Source organism: Pseudochaenichthys georgianus, chromosome 24, assembly GCF_902827115.2.
Source record: "Pseudochaenichthys georgianus chromosome 24, fPseGeo1.2, whole genome shotgun sequence".
NCBI lineage: Eukaryota > Metazoa > Chordata > Actinopteri > Perciformes > Channichthyidae > Pseudochaenichthys > Pseudochaenichthys georgianus.
This window is the reverse complement of record NC_047526.1, coordinates 8,114,746-8,130,107: the sequence shown is the minus strand read 5'-3', so window position 1 is coordinate 8,130,107 and position 15,362 is coordinate 8,114,746. Positions and strand designations below refer to the sequence as shown.

At 42.2% G+C, this 15,362-nt stretch overlaps 1 protein-coding gene and 1 pseudogene across 1 annotated transcript; both read right to left on the bottom strand.

Moving 5' to 3' along the window:
* Positions 1–4,239: 4,239 nt before the first annotated feature.
* LOC117439981 (thrombomodulin-like) lies at positions 4,240–6,539 on the bottom strand. The gene is given in 5 exon segments (XM_034076148.2): positions 4,240–5,010; positions 5,013–5,492; positions 5,495–6,098; positions 6,100–6,209; positions 6,212–6,539. Coding segments are annotated over 5 exon segments (1,626 nt in total). The 5' UTR covers positions 6,468–6,539; the 3' UTR covers positions 4,240–4,834.
* Positions 6,540–8,988: 2,449 nt separating this feature from the next.
* On the bottom strand, positions 8,989–11,818 carry LOC117439982 (thrombomodulin-like; annotated as a pseudogene).
* Positions 11,819–15,362: the final 3,544 nt, after the last annotated feature.

The window sequence follows — 15,362 nt, the reverse complement described above, 5'->3', positions numbered from 1 at the left end:
TTTCAGTTTCACCGAACACAAATTGGGTTATTTACATAATATGTTTACATGATTTTGTTGTGCAATAAAATGCAATCTCGATGTCATCGTACGATAATACGATGGCTACATGGCGGCATTGCGAGGGCTTCACGTAGTCGTGTTGCCTTCCTAAGGCAATCGGGCAGCTTCTTGTTTCCTTCGTGTTGTCCATCTGGTATCAATTTCGGGACAGTTTGACAGGGGCTTAAAAAAGTGACATCACTACGTAGCACTCAAACTTCTATTGGCTATTGCTCCAATACATATTAGTATTTTATCAATCACAACAGTAGAATGAAGATACAAATATGAATCTGAAATTAGGAAAATATGTCCTCTTTAAGTCCTCACCAAACCTTTAACATATCAGAACATTTGTATAAAATACTGCTATTTGCTATATTAACCAACTGACCTTTAAGTGTTCAGTCCTCTGCTTACTTAATGTAGGAGGACACATTATATCCAGGGGACAGGGGTCTCTGCAGAAAGGAACTTCATTGAGAACCTGTTACTCTCCTATTTTGGTAAAACAGACCCTATTGGAAACAGGTGTCATAGTGTGTGTGTGTGTGTGTGTTCGTGTGTGTTGTGTGTGTGTGTCTTTCTATGATTTGCGAGTTAATCTAGCAAGGAATTCATGCATTTTCCATGACTGCTAAGCGTCTAAAGTTCACATTCACATGCAGGACAACTATTCCCACACGTCCCCACTCTGTGCTCTTGTCTCTATGGCTTTTGTATAACAAATATAGACATATTATATACATTGGGTGGTAAATGAGCACAACTAAATCCATGTTAATTGTTTTCTACGGGAAATGACCCATCTGCTTGGATACAATTCCCTGAAGTCATCGCTGGAGAACATAAGCTGTGGGGAGTTCTGATCCTCTGAATTCCAAAGTAAGCATTCCTGGGTGGAAACAGGAATCGGCTGAGATTGCTGTTAGTTCTGTCTGTTTATGAGTCAGACCTGGTTTCTCACACAGCAAGGCCACGACATGAACCCCCTGTGTAAAACAACCTCCTCACTAATGCTCTGACCTACATGTGGTTACATAGCACAATGGGAAATACAATGTTTTCCCATTGTGCTATGTTACTGTAAATGTCTGGTTGGGTAATATATTTTGAATTTCAAGCAAATATGAGCAGCAAGGAATGAACCTGCAGTACCATGCAGTCCCTGTTTGGAAACTGCTTCCCTTTAAAATAAATGTGGCCATTTGAATTGGGTCCTCTAGGGTGCCATTCCTATAACCAAGGTGCCACAAGCTTTACATTTTCTGTCTTTGAGTCTTTATTTTTTCGTAGTTTGTACGTTTTTCAGTCAACTATACTACTTCTGCACACTTTCAACAGCATAACCCCTTGAAATATAAAAGCAGTTTGAGGACATTAGGGCGTATTCTCTTCATACGAGTTCTAACACTTCTGCACACTTCTGAATTTGACTTTCAATGGCTCAAAAGACTATCAAAGTGTTTTTCAGCATTTTGCCAACTTTTACAGATTTTAAGCCATCAGTGTGAATTACCAGTGTTTAAGTTTTATGACTTTCGGCAGGAAATCGATTTTCTAGGTCAACTTATAACCACTTAAAGGTCCCATGTCATGCTTTTCTGGTTATTACCCGTCCCCTTGTGTTATGAAGGTTTTTCTGCATGTAAACGGTCTGCAGTCACTAACCCTCAAAGTACACCCTGTAGCAGAGATGTTCACAAGTCTTTTTTTGCAAGTCCAAGTCAAGTCTCAAGTCTTTGGTCACGAGTCCAAGTCAAGTCTCAAGTCTTTGTGGGGTGAGACTTGATCAAGTCTCAAGTCTTTGGTCACGAGTCCAAGTCAAGTCTCAAGTCTCTAAAAAAATAAAAGTCTCATGTCTCTTCTGGTTGTAATAAGCCTTCTATTGTCTGCTGCTATCCAGTCTGTTAAGAATACTGCACAGCTATATCTAAGAAATTCAAAGCATTTACTGTGTTATTATCACTCCTATATCTATTAGCATCAGAGATGGAGTACTCGAGTCCTGGACTCGGACTCGAGTCGGACTTGAGTGCCGATTTTCGGGACTCGTGACTCGACTCGGACTCGCGCACTGATTGACGCGACTCGGACTTGGACTCGTGAATTCTCGCACAGGATGACTTGGACTCGGACTCGGACTCGTGAATTCCCCCCCCCGATGACTCGGACTCGACTCGTACATTGACGCTCCGACTTGGACTCGGACTCGAGCACATTTTCTCTGGAGTCTGATGTCCTCTTTCCTGAATGGCGAGTTCACGTACTGGGCCCCGCTATTCCAGTCTAGAGATGTCTACAGACACACCCCGCATCGTGCTGGATGCTTTCACACATTCTGCTTCCACATTAGAAAAGAACAGCGCAAAATGCTCGTTATGTGGAAACAATATAGAAGAGAAGGCTCCGTAACACTCTAAGGATCGAGTTCAGACATATAGGCTGTCTTGAACACTATCATCAGAGTAACGTGATCTAATCAATAAATAAAGATTCAGCCGATAACGAAAGCACATACTTAACATGCAGAATGACGTCATTGTGCATGCTAAGTAGCCATGTGCTTTCTGGGGATAAATCTTTATCGGTAAACTGATTTAACCCGTAAAAGTTCCTTCAAAATAAGAGTCCCGATCTTATTACTATCAAAATAAAAGTGCAAACGAAAACTTTACCATAGGAAAATATTGGCATACAAATATAATCACTTCTCTAAAAGGTAACTCATTTTAAATATAGTTTATTTATATAATAATAATATGAATATTAGAAATAAGCTTTATATTTGTATAGCACCTATTACAAGAATTGTAGCCAAACTCGCTTCACAGCAGTTCAATAGACAGGATAACAGCAATGTAGAGGAGCAGCTACATTTCAAAACATATATCCACGAAGATTAATACATGAAGACTTGTGACTCGGACTTGACTTGGACTCTTCTTAAGTGACTCGGAATTGGACTCGGACTCGAACACAGGTAATGATGACTCGGACTCGACTGGACACTGGTCCTTTAAGTATATTTTGATGCTAATACTTTTGTACTTTTAATTGATACATTTTGAATACAGGACTTTTACTTGTAACAGAGAATTCCTACACTCTGGTACTACTCAAGTACAGATCTGAGTACTTCTCCCATCTGGTTGCAGCAGCCTGTCCCCTTGTCTTCCAGTGGTGGAGGAGGTATTCCAATCCTTTACGTTAGCAAGCGTATCTATAACCAGGGGTATAGACAGTACACTTTAAAAATTGGAGTACGCATCCCAGGTTTTTTGCGTGATCAAATCCACTTAAAATTCTAAATGATAGTACTAAAATCCATATAAAGAGGTGTGTCTGCTGCAAACTGACTTTTATTCATTCTCTGAGAGTGATGTGAAGTTATTACGTCACATGACAGGGAAGCTATTGAAAAAGAAACCTGGATTAACATTTTTGGGAAATGTCAGTGTATTTCTCTCAATAGCTTTTCTGTCATGTGACCTTAAATCTTTAAATCCCTCTCAGAAATTAATACTAGTATGTACACAGCAGACACACCTCGTTATATTGGATTTTTTAACATCCTTTGTTTAATATTAATATTTGTATTGAAAATGCAGTGTTTTTCTTCAAGCACACCCGGCTCATAGTGCATGCCAGTGTTTGTCCAGCAGGTGTCAGAGCAGCTCCATGCTTCCGGCAGCACGTGTTTAATATTACATTCTTTATTGAAAATCCAGGTTTCTTTTTCAATAGCTTCCCTGTCATGTGACCTAATAACTTCAAATCACTCTCAGAAATTAATAAAAGTCTGTACACAGCAGACACAGCTCTCTATATTGGAGTTTAGTAGATTTGAGTTTTTCAGAGGATGCAGCTCTTGAGCTCTGTGAAGTCACCATTCATACTCTGTGTAAATAACACACTGCACATCTGTTTATAGAGCTCATATCCAAATATATATTATTACAGTGTACAGTTTGCTACACTACAGTATTTCCATTCAGCTTCATCGTATTCTATGCAATATGTACATTTGTTTCTTGTTCCTGCAAAAATGTTGTCTATTGCACAATTCGCATTGTTGTAGGAGCCTCACTCAATATATTGATAGCCAGAAATCTGCTGTAGCTATATGACAAATAAAACATATGTACAATGACCTGTAATTTACTTGTTTCTCCACAATATGGGCCCTTCAGCCTGTGAGGGAAAAAAGAGACACCTCCTTTATTTACCTTTTTATAATTTAATATTTTCACATACTCAAAAATAAAACGGAGTACATCATGTTGTGTTACATTGCAACTGGTGCATGTGCGTTGAATGGAAGGCTATACCACCAGTCTTCCAAGAAAACATCTGTCCTGAATGGGCTGGATTGTTATTCAAAAATGTGAACGAAATCAAAATAGTTCTACATATCCACATCTCAGAAAGCCAATATTTGGTAAAGGCAACATATGTAAACATGTCCGAATGAAGTAAGTATACTGTATTCCCGGGTTACAAGCGTTTATTTGATAGAACTGATTACAAAAAATATCCTTGCTTGGAACAGATCCTCAATTGACTATGTTTGTCAATGATCATTGGATAATGTTTAAAATATGGTCATACTGCCAATTGCAATGTCATCCAAAAATAATTGCAATTATTTCTTGTCAAATTGTGCAGCCCTGAAATAAATGGTAGAGTGGCCTCTTCTGTGTCCTGATAAATCTACATCATTCAAATATCCAAAACTGTCTCGGAGGGTTGACCTGTACATTCACATGTCTCGCTTCACTTGTCTCCTTCTTTAGGCATCACTCGCCACTGTCTGTAAACCGTGCGCCTCTTCCTCCGCAGCTTTCCCCCCCCCGCTGCTCTCCAGCTTCCCTTTGCCGCTGAGCGTGTGGTGCGCCAGGAACACCACAAGCACGATGAAGAACACAGTGCACACTATAATCGCCACGAGCCCCCCCACTGTCACCCGGAGGGCTGCCTGGTGGGGTCTGGAGGGGGCACGGGTGGAGCTGTGGGGATACTCGGAGTCGTGCCCTCTCCAGAGCCTCCATCGGTGTCATCTTCGTTTTTTACGCACGCGAACTCTCCAACCAGCGTGTACCCCGGATAGCACGAGCACACATAGCTGCCAAATGTGTTTTTACAGGCTTGATCACAATATAGGTTCTCGCACTCGTCCATGTCTATGCACACCGTGTGCTCGCCCCTCTCCTCCGAGATGTACCCCTCGGGGCAGTAACACTGGAACTTGTCATTGGGGTCGCACTCCGCGGGGCACTCCTCCACCCCGCAGTGCAGTTTACACTTATGCATCGACTTTGGGTCTGCTTTATATCCATCATAGCACGAGCACGCGTAGCTCCCGTGAGTGTTGTCGCACAGGTGCTCACACGGAGCGGACGCGCACTCGTCCACGTCGACGCACTGGTCTCCGATCGGCGCGTATCCATGCAGACGCACTGGAACCCTCCGATGTAGTTGACGCACACGAAGTTCTCCCCGGGACACTGCCTCTCATCCCTGCAGTCGTTGAGGTCCACGCACGACCTGCCGTCCTGAGCCAGCTTGTACCCTTGCTCGCACGTGCACTCGTAGGTGTCTCCGTTATTGATGCATGCGTGCGCGCACCGCAGCGACAGGCACGGGTCGTCCACCATCACCTCGCAGGTGACATCATTTGCGGGGTTTATGGTTTGACCCGGCGGGCAGTAGCACGTGGACTCGTGGTTAGCATTCACGGTGCATTTGTGCTCGCACCCACCTTCGTGTATCTCGCAGCTCCACGGCGCCTGGATCCACTCCTCGTTGAAGCAGACATAGTTAGTCTCAGCTGGCATTAGTACAGCGGTGCTGCCGAGGGGCAAAGACAGCAAATCCTCTCCCGTAAACCTCATCGGGGTGGTGTAGATGACATACTCGCCCTCTGCAGCAGCCAGCCCTTTGCACGGGTTACTGAAGCTGTACTCGCAGAGGAACCCAGCCGCATGTTCCGCGCATGGCTCCTGGGTCCATTTAAAGTCGTCCTCTTCGGAAACTGACACGCAGGCATGAGCGGTTGCAGCTGCTGTCAAAACTCTGAGCCCAGTGGAGAAAGTCACTCTCGCTGTCTTTGGTGACCCACTGGAAGCCTCTCAGATCCGCAGCAGGGTCCGGGCAGCCGGCCGGAGATGTAACCCGATCCAGAACCGCCCCGTGATGTTCCCCAGCAGAATATTCAGAACATCTTGGGACACAGAGGAGCGCACTGTCATTAAATGCCCGCCTCGATCTCTGCATTGGTCTCGCGCGGTGGTGAAGTCGCTGGGATCCCCGGACACAGAGAAACACTGAGTCCCGAGGCAGTATCCGCTATTCAGCTCGATCCCGCTGGAGCTGCCCATCAGGAAAGTCAACAAGAAAACAACATGTCGCGTAACCTCCTTCATCTTTAAGCCTCGGTTGTGTCCGTTTAAGATCTGGTGCGTTCCATCAGTCCATAGGCCTGTTTGTTTGGGAAGATGTTTTCTCGCATTTATAGCCCCACCGACTCCATGTTTAGTTGTCCCGGCGGAGGAAGGCAGTTGATCAGCCGCGTCGCTGCCCACTGAAAACACTTTCTCCTCTGCAGGGCGGACCACATCCCCAATTACGGCACGACTTTTACGACGCGTACGCAACGAATCCGCGCGCACGCAAAGGGGGGCATTTCCCCAACGCCCCCCCATTCGCAGTAGCCCCTCCCAACTCTACTCTGCACTATGAGGCTGCCCGGTCACACTTCAGATCCAGTTTCCTTAAAGTTCCTAAAGGTTACAGAATTGACCACAAATATTAAGACTTTTTCAGACATGTTAACATTATTGTCTTGTATCTCAAAACCAGACCTGGGGGAGGCTACTTCGGAAATGTAATATTTTGTAAATGATATATTAAAATTGTATTGGTAAAGCAGCTGTACATTTTCTTAGTAAATTGAGTAATTAAAAAAGTGTATTCTTAAATGTTATAACCTTTATAATACAGGTTTTAAAATTGGACAATAAAGCTTGAAAAGTCCTAACATTTTAAATTGAAACCTCAGTGAATTCCTCCTCCTAACAGAAACTACCTGTTTCAAAAACTTTTAATACATGTTTTTCGATATAATTTGATAAAAATGGACCACAGAAGACTTTTATTAACAAAAATATCTTGTTCTTAAGGTGGGGTAGGTAAGTTTGAGAAACCGGCTCGAGATCGCTAGAATGTGAAATACACAACCGGAGAAAATCTGCCCACTTCCTTACAGAGCCCCCCTCCTCCAACACACACGAACATTACCAATGAGGCACGAGATAAGTTTGTGCCCCGATGGAAGGCTGACAGGCATGTAGGCCATCCAATCCGTTTAGCTGGGGCCGGCTCAGATGATTGGTTGTACTTTTTAACAGTTTTACGGCTTCTACAGATGAATTTTTTTATGGATTTTTTGTCAAAGCACTTCAGATATTCATTGCTATCGGGATGTTAGAGCATTCCATGGAATATAACAAAAAGTTGTATCTCGAGCCGGTTTCTCAAACGTAACCTACCCCACCTTTAAGTCAGCCCTTTTTAAAGAAACAACATTTGGCATTGGTTATTGTCATTTAATTTGCATTTGATAATCTATAACTGATTGAAATGACATTTAATATGTATATTCATTATCGTTGCATGATAATCTATATTTCCCCAACACTATTCAAAAGACGTCACAATAGTAGAGGATAAGACAATAACAACTTAAAATATGTTGATTATTGGACAAAATGCATGAACACAGATTTGTTTATGAAAAATCCTGTCAATCACATTTACTCCAAACCTTTATTATTGTGTATTATTGATTCCAGCCAACTCTATGACTGAAATGTACAGTGTATATTAATTAGGAGAAAAAGAGAACCGTGACAATGCAAAAGAAGGGAGTTATTTGTTCAGTTCAGTTCACAAGTCTTATCTAAATGTGTTGCATGTACATTGACATAATAGCAGCACAGTTTTCACATCCATTGTTTAGTCACTCAAGCCTCTTTTTACAGAAGGTATGTCTCTCTTTTGATCGTTCCACAAACCAGTAAATATTCAACAGCCATTACATTTTAAATACAATGTTATATTACTTAGGCTTTGAATACAATGAGAATGTTCCCCTCTGCAAAAACCTTTAGAATAAAGATAGGCAATACAACTGGAGTGGAGAATCCTTGCTTCAAGTTGTACAACTATGGATTTAAATGTATTTACCTCTAGTGTTTTTCCTTACGTTTAAAAAAAAAAAAGAACTTCGTAGATTTTAGATCTATTGCACGTCTGTCCGTCCTGGGAGAGGGGATCCCTCCTCTGCTGCTCTCCCTGAGGTTTCTCCCATGTTCCCTTTAAACTGTGGGTTTTCTCCGGAAGTTTCTCCTTGTACGATGTGAGGGTCTGAGGACAGAGGGGTCTAAGGACAGAGGGTCTGAGGACAGAGGGTCTGAGGACAGAGGGTGTCGTATTGTCATACTGATATTCTGTACACACTGTGAAGACCACTCAGACAAATGTAACAATGTGTGATATTGGGCTGTATAAATAAACATTGATTGATTGATGTGAAATGGTCAGAAATTACTCACTGGCATTGGTTATATGCATCAAAAACAGTTCCTATAGCAACCAATACATCCCAAAAGAAATAGTGGTCCGGACAAAACCTACACATACTGAGCATTAGTATCAAATGTCATAAATCCAAATGCATCACATAACATATGACATTAGCGAACATTCGTCATGTGAGTCATTAGCCCTCTGTTAAAAAAAAAAGCACTAAAATAATGTGCACTTCACTAAAGACAACTTTTTTGTATACTTAAAGTTTCAAATGTTATTCTACGTAAATCTAAAATAATCATAAATATCTGATGTAGTATACAAACAGTGTAATCATTACACATGTGTGTATGAGTGTATGAGTATCAGACACAGTGTGTTTTACAGCGAAAAATAATCATTCTGCAGCAACATAATCTATTAACACTCCATGATTATAAAAGGTATCATACAAAAAATGCTATTAGACTTTGTCATATTTAGTAAACCTTACTGAGAAAGAATGTTTTCATTTTTCTAAATAAGAATTGGGCAATTTACAGTGGGAACAATTCCATAAAGCAATCTATAATACATTCAGAAAGCAAGTCCAATATGTATGACCTCAGCGTGTGGTGTGGTGCAGCGTCCCGTTAACGCTGCCTGTGGATAGCTGCACTCCCTGTGTCTCAGAGCACATGAACCAGTGGAAAGTGACATTGTAAAACGTGTAAGAGCAGCATAGTTCTTTAAACTCGTTAAATAAAGTATTTAGCAGTCATTTTTAAACTGTTTGTCGAAGGATAGCCTCTTATACGTCTCTGTGGTCACCTGCTGCAGGTAGAAAATATCAATATCTGGGTGTTTGAAGGTGGAAAGCTCAAATTTGCCGCACCGTTTGACTGCGTTTCGGATGAGGAAAAACAGCAGCACTGCACACAGCGCCGTGAACAAAGTGATGCCCAGGACGCTGCCCGTCTTGATGTAAGTGGGCACTGAGGCCGGGTGAGGCCCGGCGGGGGTCGGGGACAGAGGATCAGAGCCTGATCCCTCTTCTTCAATGCGAACACACTTGTTCTTCTCTTGATCCATGTCGAACCCCTCAGAGCAAAAACACTTGAAACCACCAATAAATTCTCACACTTTTGATCGCAGTGCCCGCTGTCGCACTCGTTGATGTCCGTGCAGAAGGGCTTGTTGTCCTTCATGTCTGAAATGTAGCCCTTGGGGCAGAAACATTGAGACTTGTTCTTGTCTGTCTTAATGCATATGGCTTTGCAGTCTCTCTCCTTGCAGATCACCTCACACCTGGTGGGGTTGTGGGGTGACACCAAAAAGCCCTCCTTGCACACACACTCGTAAACCCCGTTGAATTTCTTACAATTCATGTGCTCACAATGTTCACAGATTGTCACGTTCACACATACTCCGTCTTCCTTCTCGAATCCCTCTATGCACACGCATTCGGGTCCTCCCGGGTTGAGTTGGCACCCGCTCGCCTTCTCGCACGCACCGGTTTTTCTCGCACATGCCTTCCTCGCAGGAAACGTTGTTGTGGTGGAGTGTTTTCCCCACAGGACAGGTGCATCTGTGTGTTGTCGGGCTGCAGTTGTGTTCACAGCCGCCCTGAAAACACCTCGCAGGTCCAGGGAGCTCGCGTCCAAATGTTTGAGGAACACACATATTTGGAGTCTAGATATTTGGCGCCAACCTTTCGTGCTTCAGCGATGGTTCCCATCGGGAACGTTTTCGAATCGTCCACCTCAAAGGTGTACTTCACCTGCAGAGGGGGAAGTATATATTTTACTAAAGTAAAAGCAGCAATACTACCATGTTGAAATACTCTGTTAGAAGTAAAGTCCTGCAGTCAAATACTAATAAAGAAACAATTGTTTTAGCATAACATATTTGTATTAGGCATAATGCTATGTATGCTAATATGTTAGCATGTTGGAGATGCTAAAAGGGGGGTTAAGGTAAACTAGTTAGGTAGCTTATTCTATATTAAAACATCATTAGTTGTTAGTTGATTTATTTTGCGCATCAATAATGTTAAAATGTAAAAGTTAGGCTGAACAATTGATTGAGATATTTATCAAAATCGCAATATAATATGCTAATATAAGTATTGTATTGCTACATGTCCCCGGCTACAAATCTACAGACTTAAAGAAAATATATTTGTTCGTTACAGATCTTCTCAAAAAATAAATGCCGCTACGATCATTGTAATATATAGAAATTAGACTGATTACGAAAAGAAAAAAAAGATTAGCCTACTTGCAACAATATCGTGACATATACTGTATATCGCAATTACAATACATTTAAATAATTGCCATTTGCATTAAAAATGTGGTACCCGTTTAAAAAGTAACTCGGGTATAAAGTATAAAGTAGCAACAATACCTATAACAAGTAGCCTTCACCTTGGAACAATGAACGTGTGTAGCCGTCAATTGCAATATCTGACTTTCTTCATTTTGAATATTGTGAATATATATCCTATGTAATCACTATTAAATGGTGTGGCTATTTAGCAGACATTTGTAAGTCTAATATAACAGATGGGTTGGTCTGGCACCAACAGTCTCTGAATAATTGAGTGAAATACTACAAAAGATGTAGCAACCGTTCCCAGTCTCCCCTACTTGAATATCCTAAAGCCCAGCAGTACTTGTTAGTACTTAGTTACCCTTCACCACTGTTCACCTGTATGTCTGTGCCCGCTGGCACTTCACTGCAGGGCTCCTGGATCGGATACTGGCAAAGGAACCCGCTCAGGCTGCCTCCGCACGGCTCCCACAGCACCGAGGAGTTCGACACGGAGATGGAGGGGCACATCTGGAGGGCTTCCCCCGCCGGCCTGAAGGTGTTTTTTGGGTCAAACCAGTACCTCCCTGTGGGCGCAGCCTTCAGGATCTTCCAGAATTGCTCCGAGATGGAACTTAATAACTGTCCGCCAAAGTCTCCGCAGCTTTTCTTCGCGCCTGGAAAGTCCAGGGGGCTTTGGAAGAACGCAAAGCACTGGTTCCCGGTGCAATGTCCGCGCTGCGACAGCACCGTTTCCTGCAGCGCGCAGAGGAGAAGGGCAGAGAAGAGCCGTGTAGCGACCATGATGTCGATGTTAGTGAAGCTGCCGATGGTGGAAACCGTGTTGGACGTTCTGAAGCTGAACCAGCGACTGACAGCTCCACATAGTCCCCATTTATAAAGACTGCTGGTTTTTTTGTGCTGTTAGGCGAGGAAGGAAGTTCCGTTCAGGCCATTGGTTAAAGCCCCGGTCTGATTGCTCAACCCCCACACAGCCAGGAGCCTTATCTCAAAGAGACTGGCCCATCAAAACACACGCACGCACGCGCGCACACACACACACACACACACACGCACGTGCACTTTTCACAAGAGAGAGATCCCATAATTCCCTCCCATGAGTGGCTTTCTCGATTTAGATGATATTAAGGTTTCATGAGAAACTTCAAGTCAAAGGAGAAAAAGATTAAGTACTTTTTTTTGGGAGCAGGTATTTTCGAGTGTTATTCACTTATGTTGTCATATTAATATTGTGTAAGTTATTAATTAAACATATATTCTTTTTTCATTGTCATTTTTCAAACATTCAGACATAACATACCGCCCATTACTCCTAGAATCGCCGTCTGCAATTAAACTGCTTTAAAAAGTAGGAGAACATGTCATCATTCGGCATATTATATTGTATTCTCGCTACGATATAATGTGTTCGATTTTGCAGCAAACAGACAAGATACCAAAGACTAGTTCTGTGTTGTTCAATACATCAAATGTAGGGAACATTTGTCAAATTCTCCCAAAAAAAGCCACACCAATTCTTTATTTTTGCACTAATAATGTATCAAATGACTATGTGCAGTATGTGTAATGAGAAAAACCTCACTAAGATCAGCATCTTTAATATATTTCGACTCATTATTTAGTTTTCACAACGTGCAACTTAGTTTAGATTTAACTTAGATTGTTTGAAGTTGTTTAGTATACTTTAGTTAGGTCTGAATCCAAAGTCAAGAGAATAATGAGATGATTTGAAGACCAAGAACAAATCACCAGTTACAGTAAAAATGTATTTAATTATAGAACCATGAACCCCTTTCAGGAAAAACGCTGACTCATGCATACACACTTCCTTTAAGGTACAATAATACCGTTCAGGTAGAGACAATTGTCTGACAATCTAAATCCATCATCATGCTTCAGCTATTAGTGGGGCTTGAAGTGGAGGAAGAGAGCTGCCTTCCACTTTCCCTAGAGGGGAACCTGAACTGTAATGAAACAGGAACAAGAAGGCAGGACATACTTCCTAACGCCACAGGGTGCAAGAAACAAAGACAAGACATTACATAAACCCACATTCCTATTCCTTGAGCTGCTCAGTTTCCAGGTGGAGTTTTGATTGAGGGAATGTGATCACGTCCGATAGATCCCCGCCCAAAGTGACAAAGAGTGACTCACCTGATGAAAGATATTTCAGTGCACTAGAATAATCAGGAACTCGTCAGCTGTAATCTTGATAGTTAGAGATCTGCAAACTGAGTTTCAACTGGCATTACAGCATGTTTGAAAAAGGGTTGCCCACAAGGCTCTACTCCAGTCCTCCTTATTTCCCCTCATGAGAGGGTGTGATGGAGCCGGGTGGAGGGGATGTGACAGAGGCGTACGTGGATGGAAATCCTTTGTTCGCGTTGTATAAATAAATGATCAGTTCAGTGTTTTATTTGAGGAGGGAATGTTCAATGTTAAGATAGCAGTGGGCACCATGGAGTAAATCCAATGCAGTGACACACACTTCTGTGTTATCTGAAGTCGGCTCAGTCTCCGTAAATATTTTCCCTCATATCTATCTTTATTGCCCACACTAAGTTTACCTGAGGGAGCCTTCAAAATGTGCCTGACAACAAATCAAATCAAAGCTCTTTCCAGCCTTCCTTTGCAGTGTTTCCGTAGTAACCATGTGGTATAGTTACTTTATTAAGGTTTGGTCAGCGCCACTAACAACAGCCCCAGTATGGTCTTATTTTGAATTCAATATGTGTGACAATGCTCGATACTTTTGTTTACACTTGTTAAAGGGGCCCTATTATGCTTTATGGGCCTTTCCCTTTCCTGTAGTGTGTTATAGGTGTAATACTCTGTAATGGTCTGCAAAGGCTAAAAACCCAGAGTTTCTCTCCCACACACTCCCCCCTTTTCGGAAACGCCTCCATTGGTCTCCTTTGTTTACTTCTTGAACATAGTGGCATCAATAGGTAACACTTGCGTCTCTATTGGCTAGCGCTCTAACACATTGTACGAGATTTGCTAAGGTGCGGGACATTTCTGACACATCTCTAAACCGTTGACCAATCACAACAGATCCAGCCAGCTAGCCAATCAGAGCAGACTGGGCTCTGGTTTCAGACAGAGGGTGAAAAGAGGTGCTGCAGCACAGATAGTATGAGAAAAATAAAGAGCTTTTTGAACATTAAAGCATAAACAGCACAGTAGAGGCATCATACACTAATATGAACCTGAAAGTGAGCATAGTAGGGCCCCTTTAAAGCAGCTTCGCTTGTTTTAGCTGTAAAGACCTTGCTAGTTTCCTGCTGCCTGTGAAGTGCCTCATACGCCCAACTGACGGCTGAATGCTAAGGTCACTTCTTCATCCTGCTACTAACTGCAGTTAAATACTTTATTGAAAGTAACATGCAATCACCCTCACATCAGTGCTCCCTATCCACCCTCCCTGCCTTCTAGAAAAGGATGTTCCATACAGCTACACATCATTCTCCATTACCTTTCGAGGGACACCTATTTTCCCCCGGTTATGGTCCACAATGAGTCTTGACCAGCAGTTTCATTGGTAAATGTCCTGTAATTATTTACGTACCGACTTCAAACCTCCACTTCCAAAGATTTTAATTTGAACTCTATTGCATACTGTAGGTCAAAAACTGTTGTTATGGCAACACGTAGGCTACATCTGCAGCTTGTTAATTACCCAACACTTACTGTGAAATTCCTCTTAATTTACAGTGTAATTTCTCTTGCTTAATCAAAACACATAAAATACTGACGGATGGGTAATCAAATGTTCATCCAGCAGAACAAATTAGTAATATTTGGGAATTTCATTTATTATTTGTTTTCTTTTGCTGTTATTTTAACACTGTTAAGATGTGGGCTTAACTTATTAGTCTTATTTAACAACTAATTAGAAACTGCGTTTCCACTTGGCGTAGTACCGGCTGGCGGGTACTATTTCACAGTTTTTCTGGCCCCATAAAATCGAGGTTCTTAGCGGGCCAACAACCAGGCTGAGTCGGGCTAAGCATGCTAAACTAGAGAGAGAATCGCTGGCAAGGGGGCTACAACTACAACAAGATGAACATATTTGACCGTGATTTAATTGTAATACACCTTTCAAAATGATGCCGAAGTAACAACATACTGATACCGGTTAGTAAAAACCATGAATTAATGCTTTGACAAGTCTGCAGACAGACGGCAGGCGAAAAACCTTTTAGAATGCCCGCTCTCTCTGGAACTCACTCCCCCAACCCATCAGAGACTGCACTGACCGCACCACCTTCAAAACACTCACAAAAACTCACCTCTTCAATCTGGCTTTTAATGTGTGATTGTTTTTGTATTATTTGACTTTAACTTTAACTATATATTTATTTGTTGTTCCTTCCTTTTCTTTTCCCTTCACTATATCTGTAAAGCGTCATTAA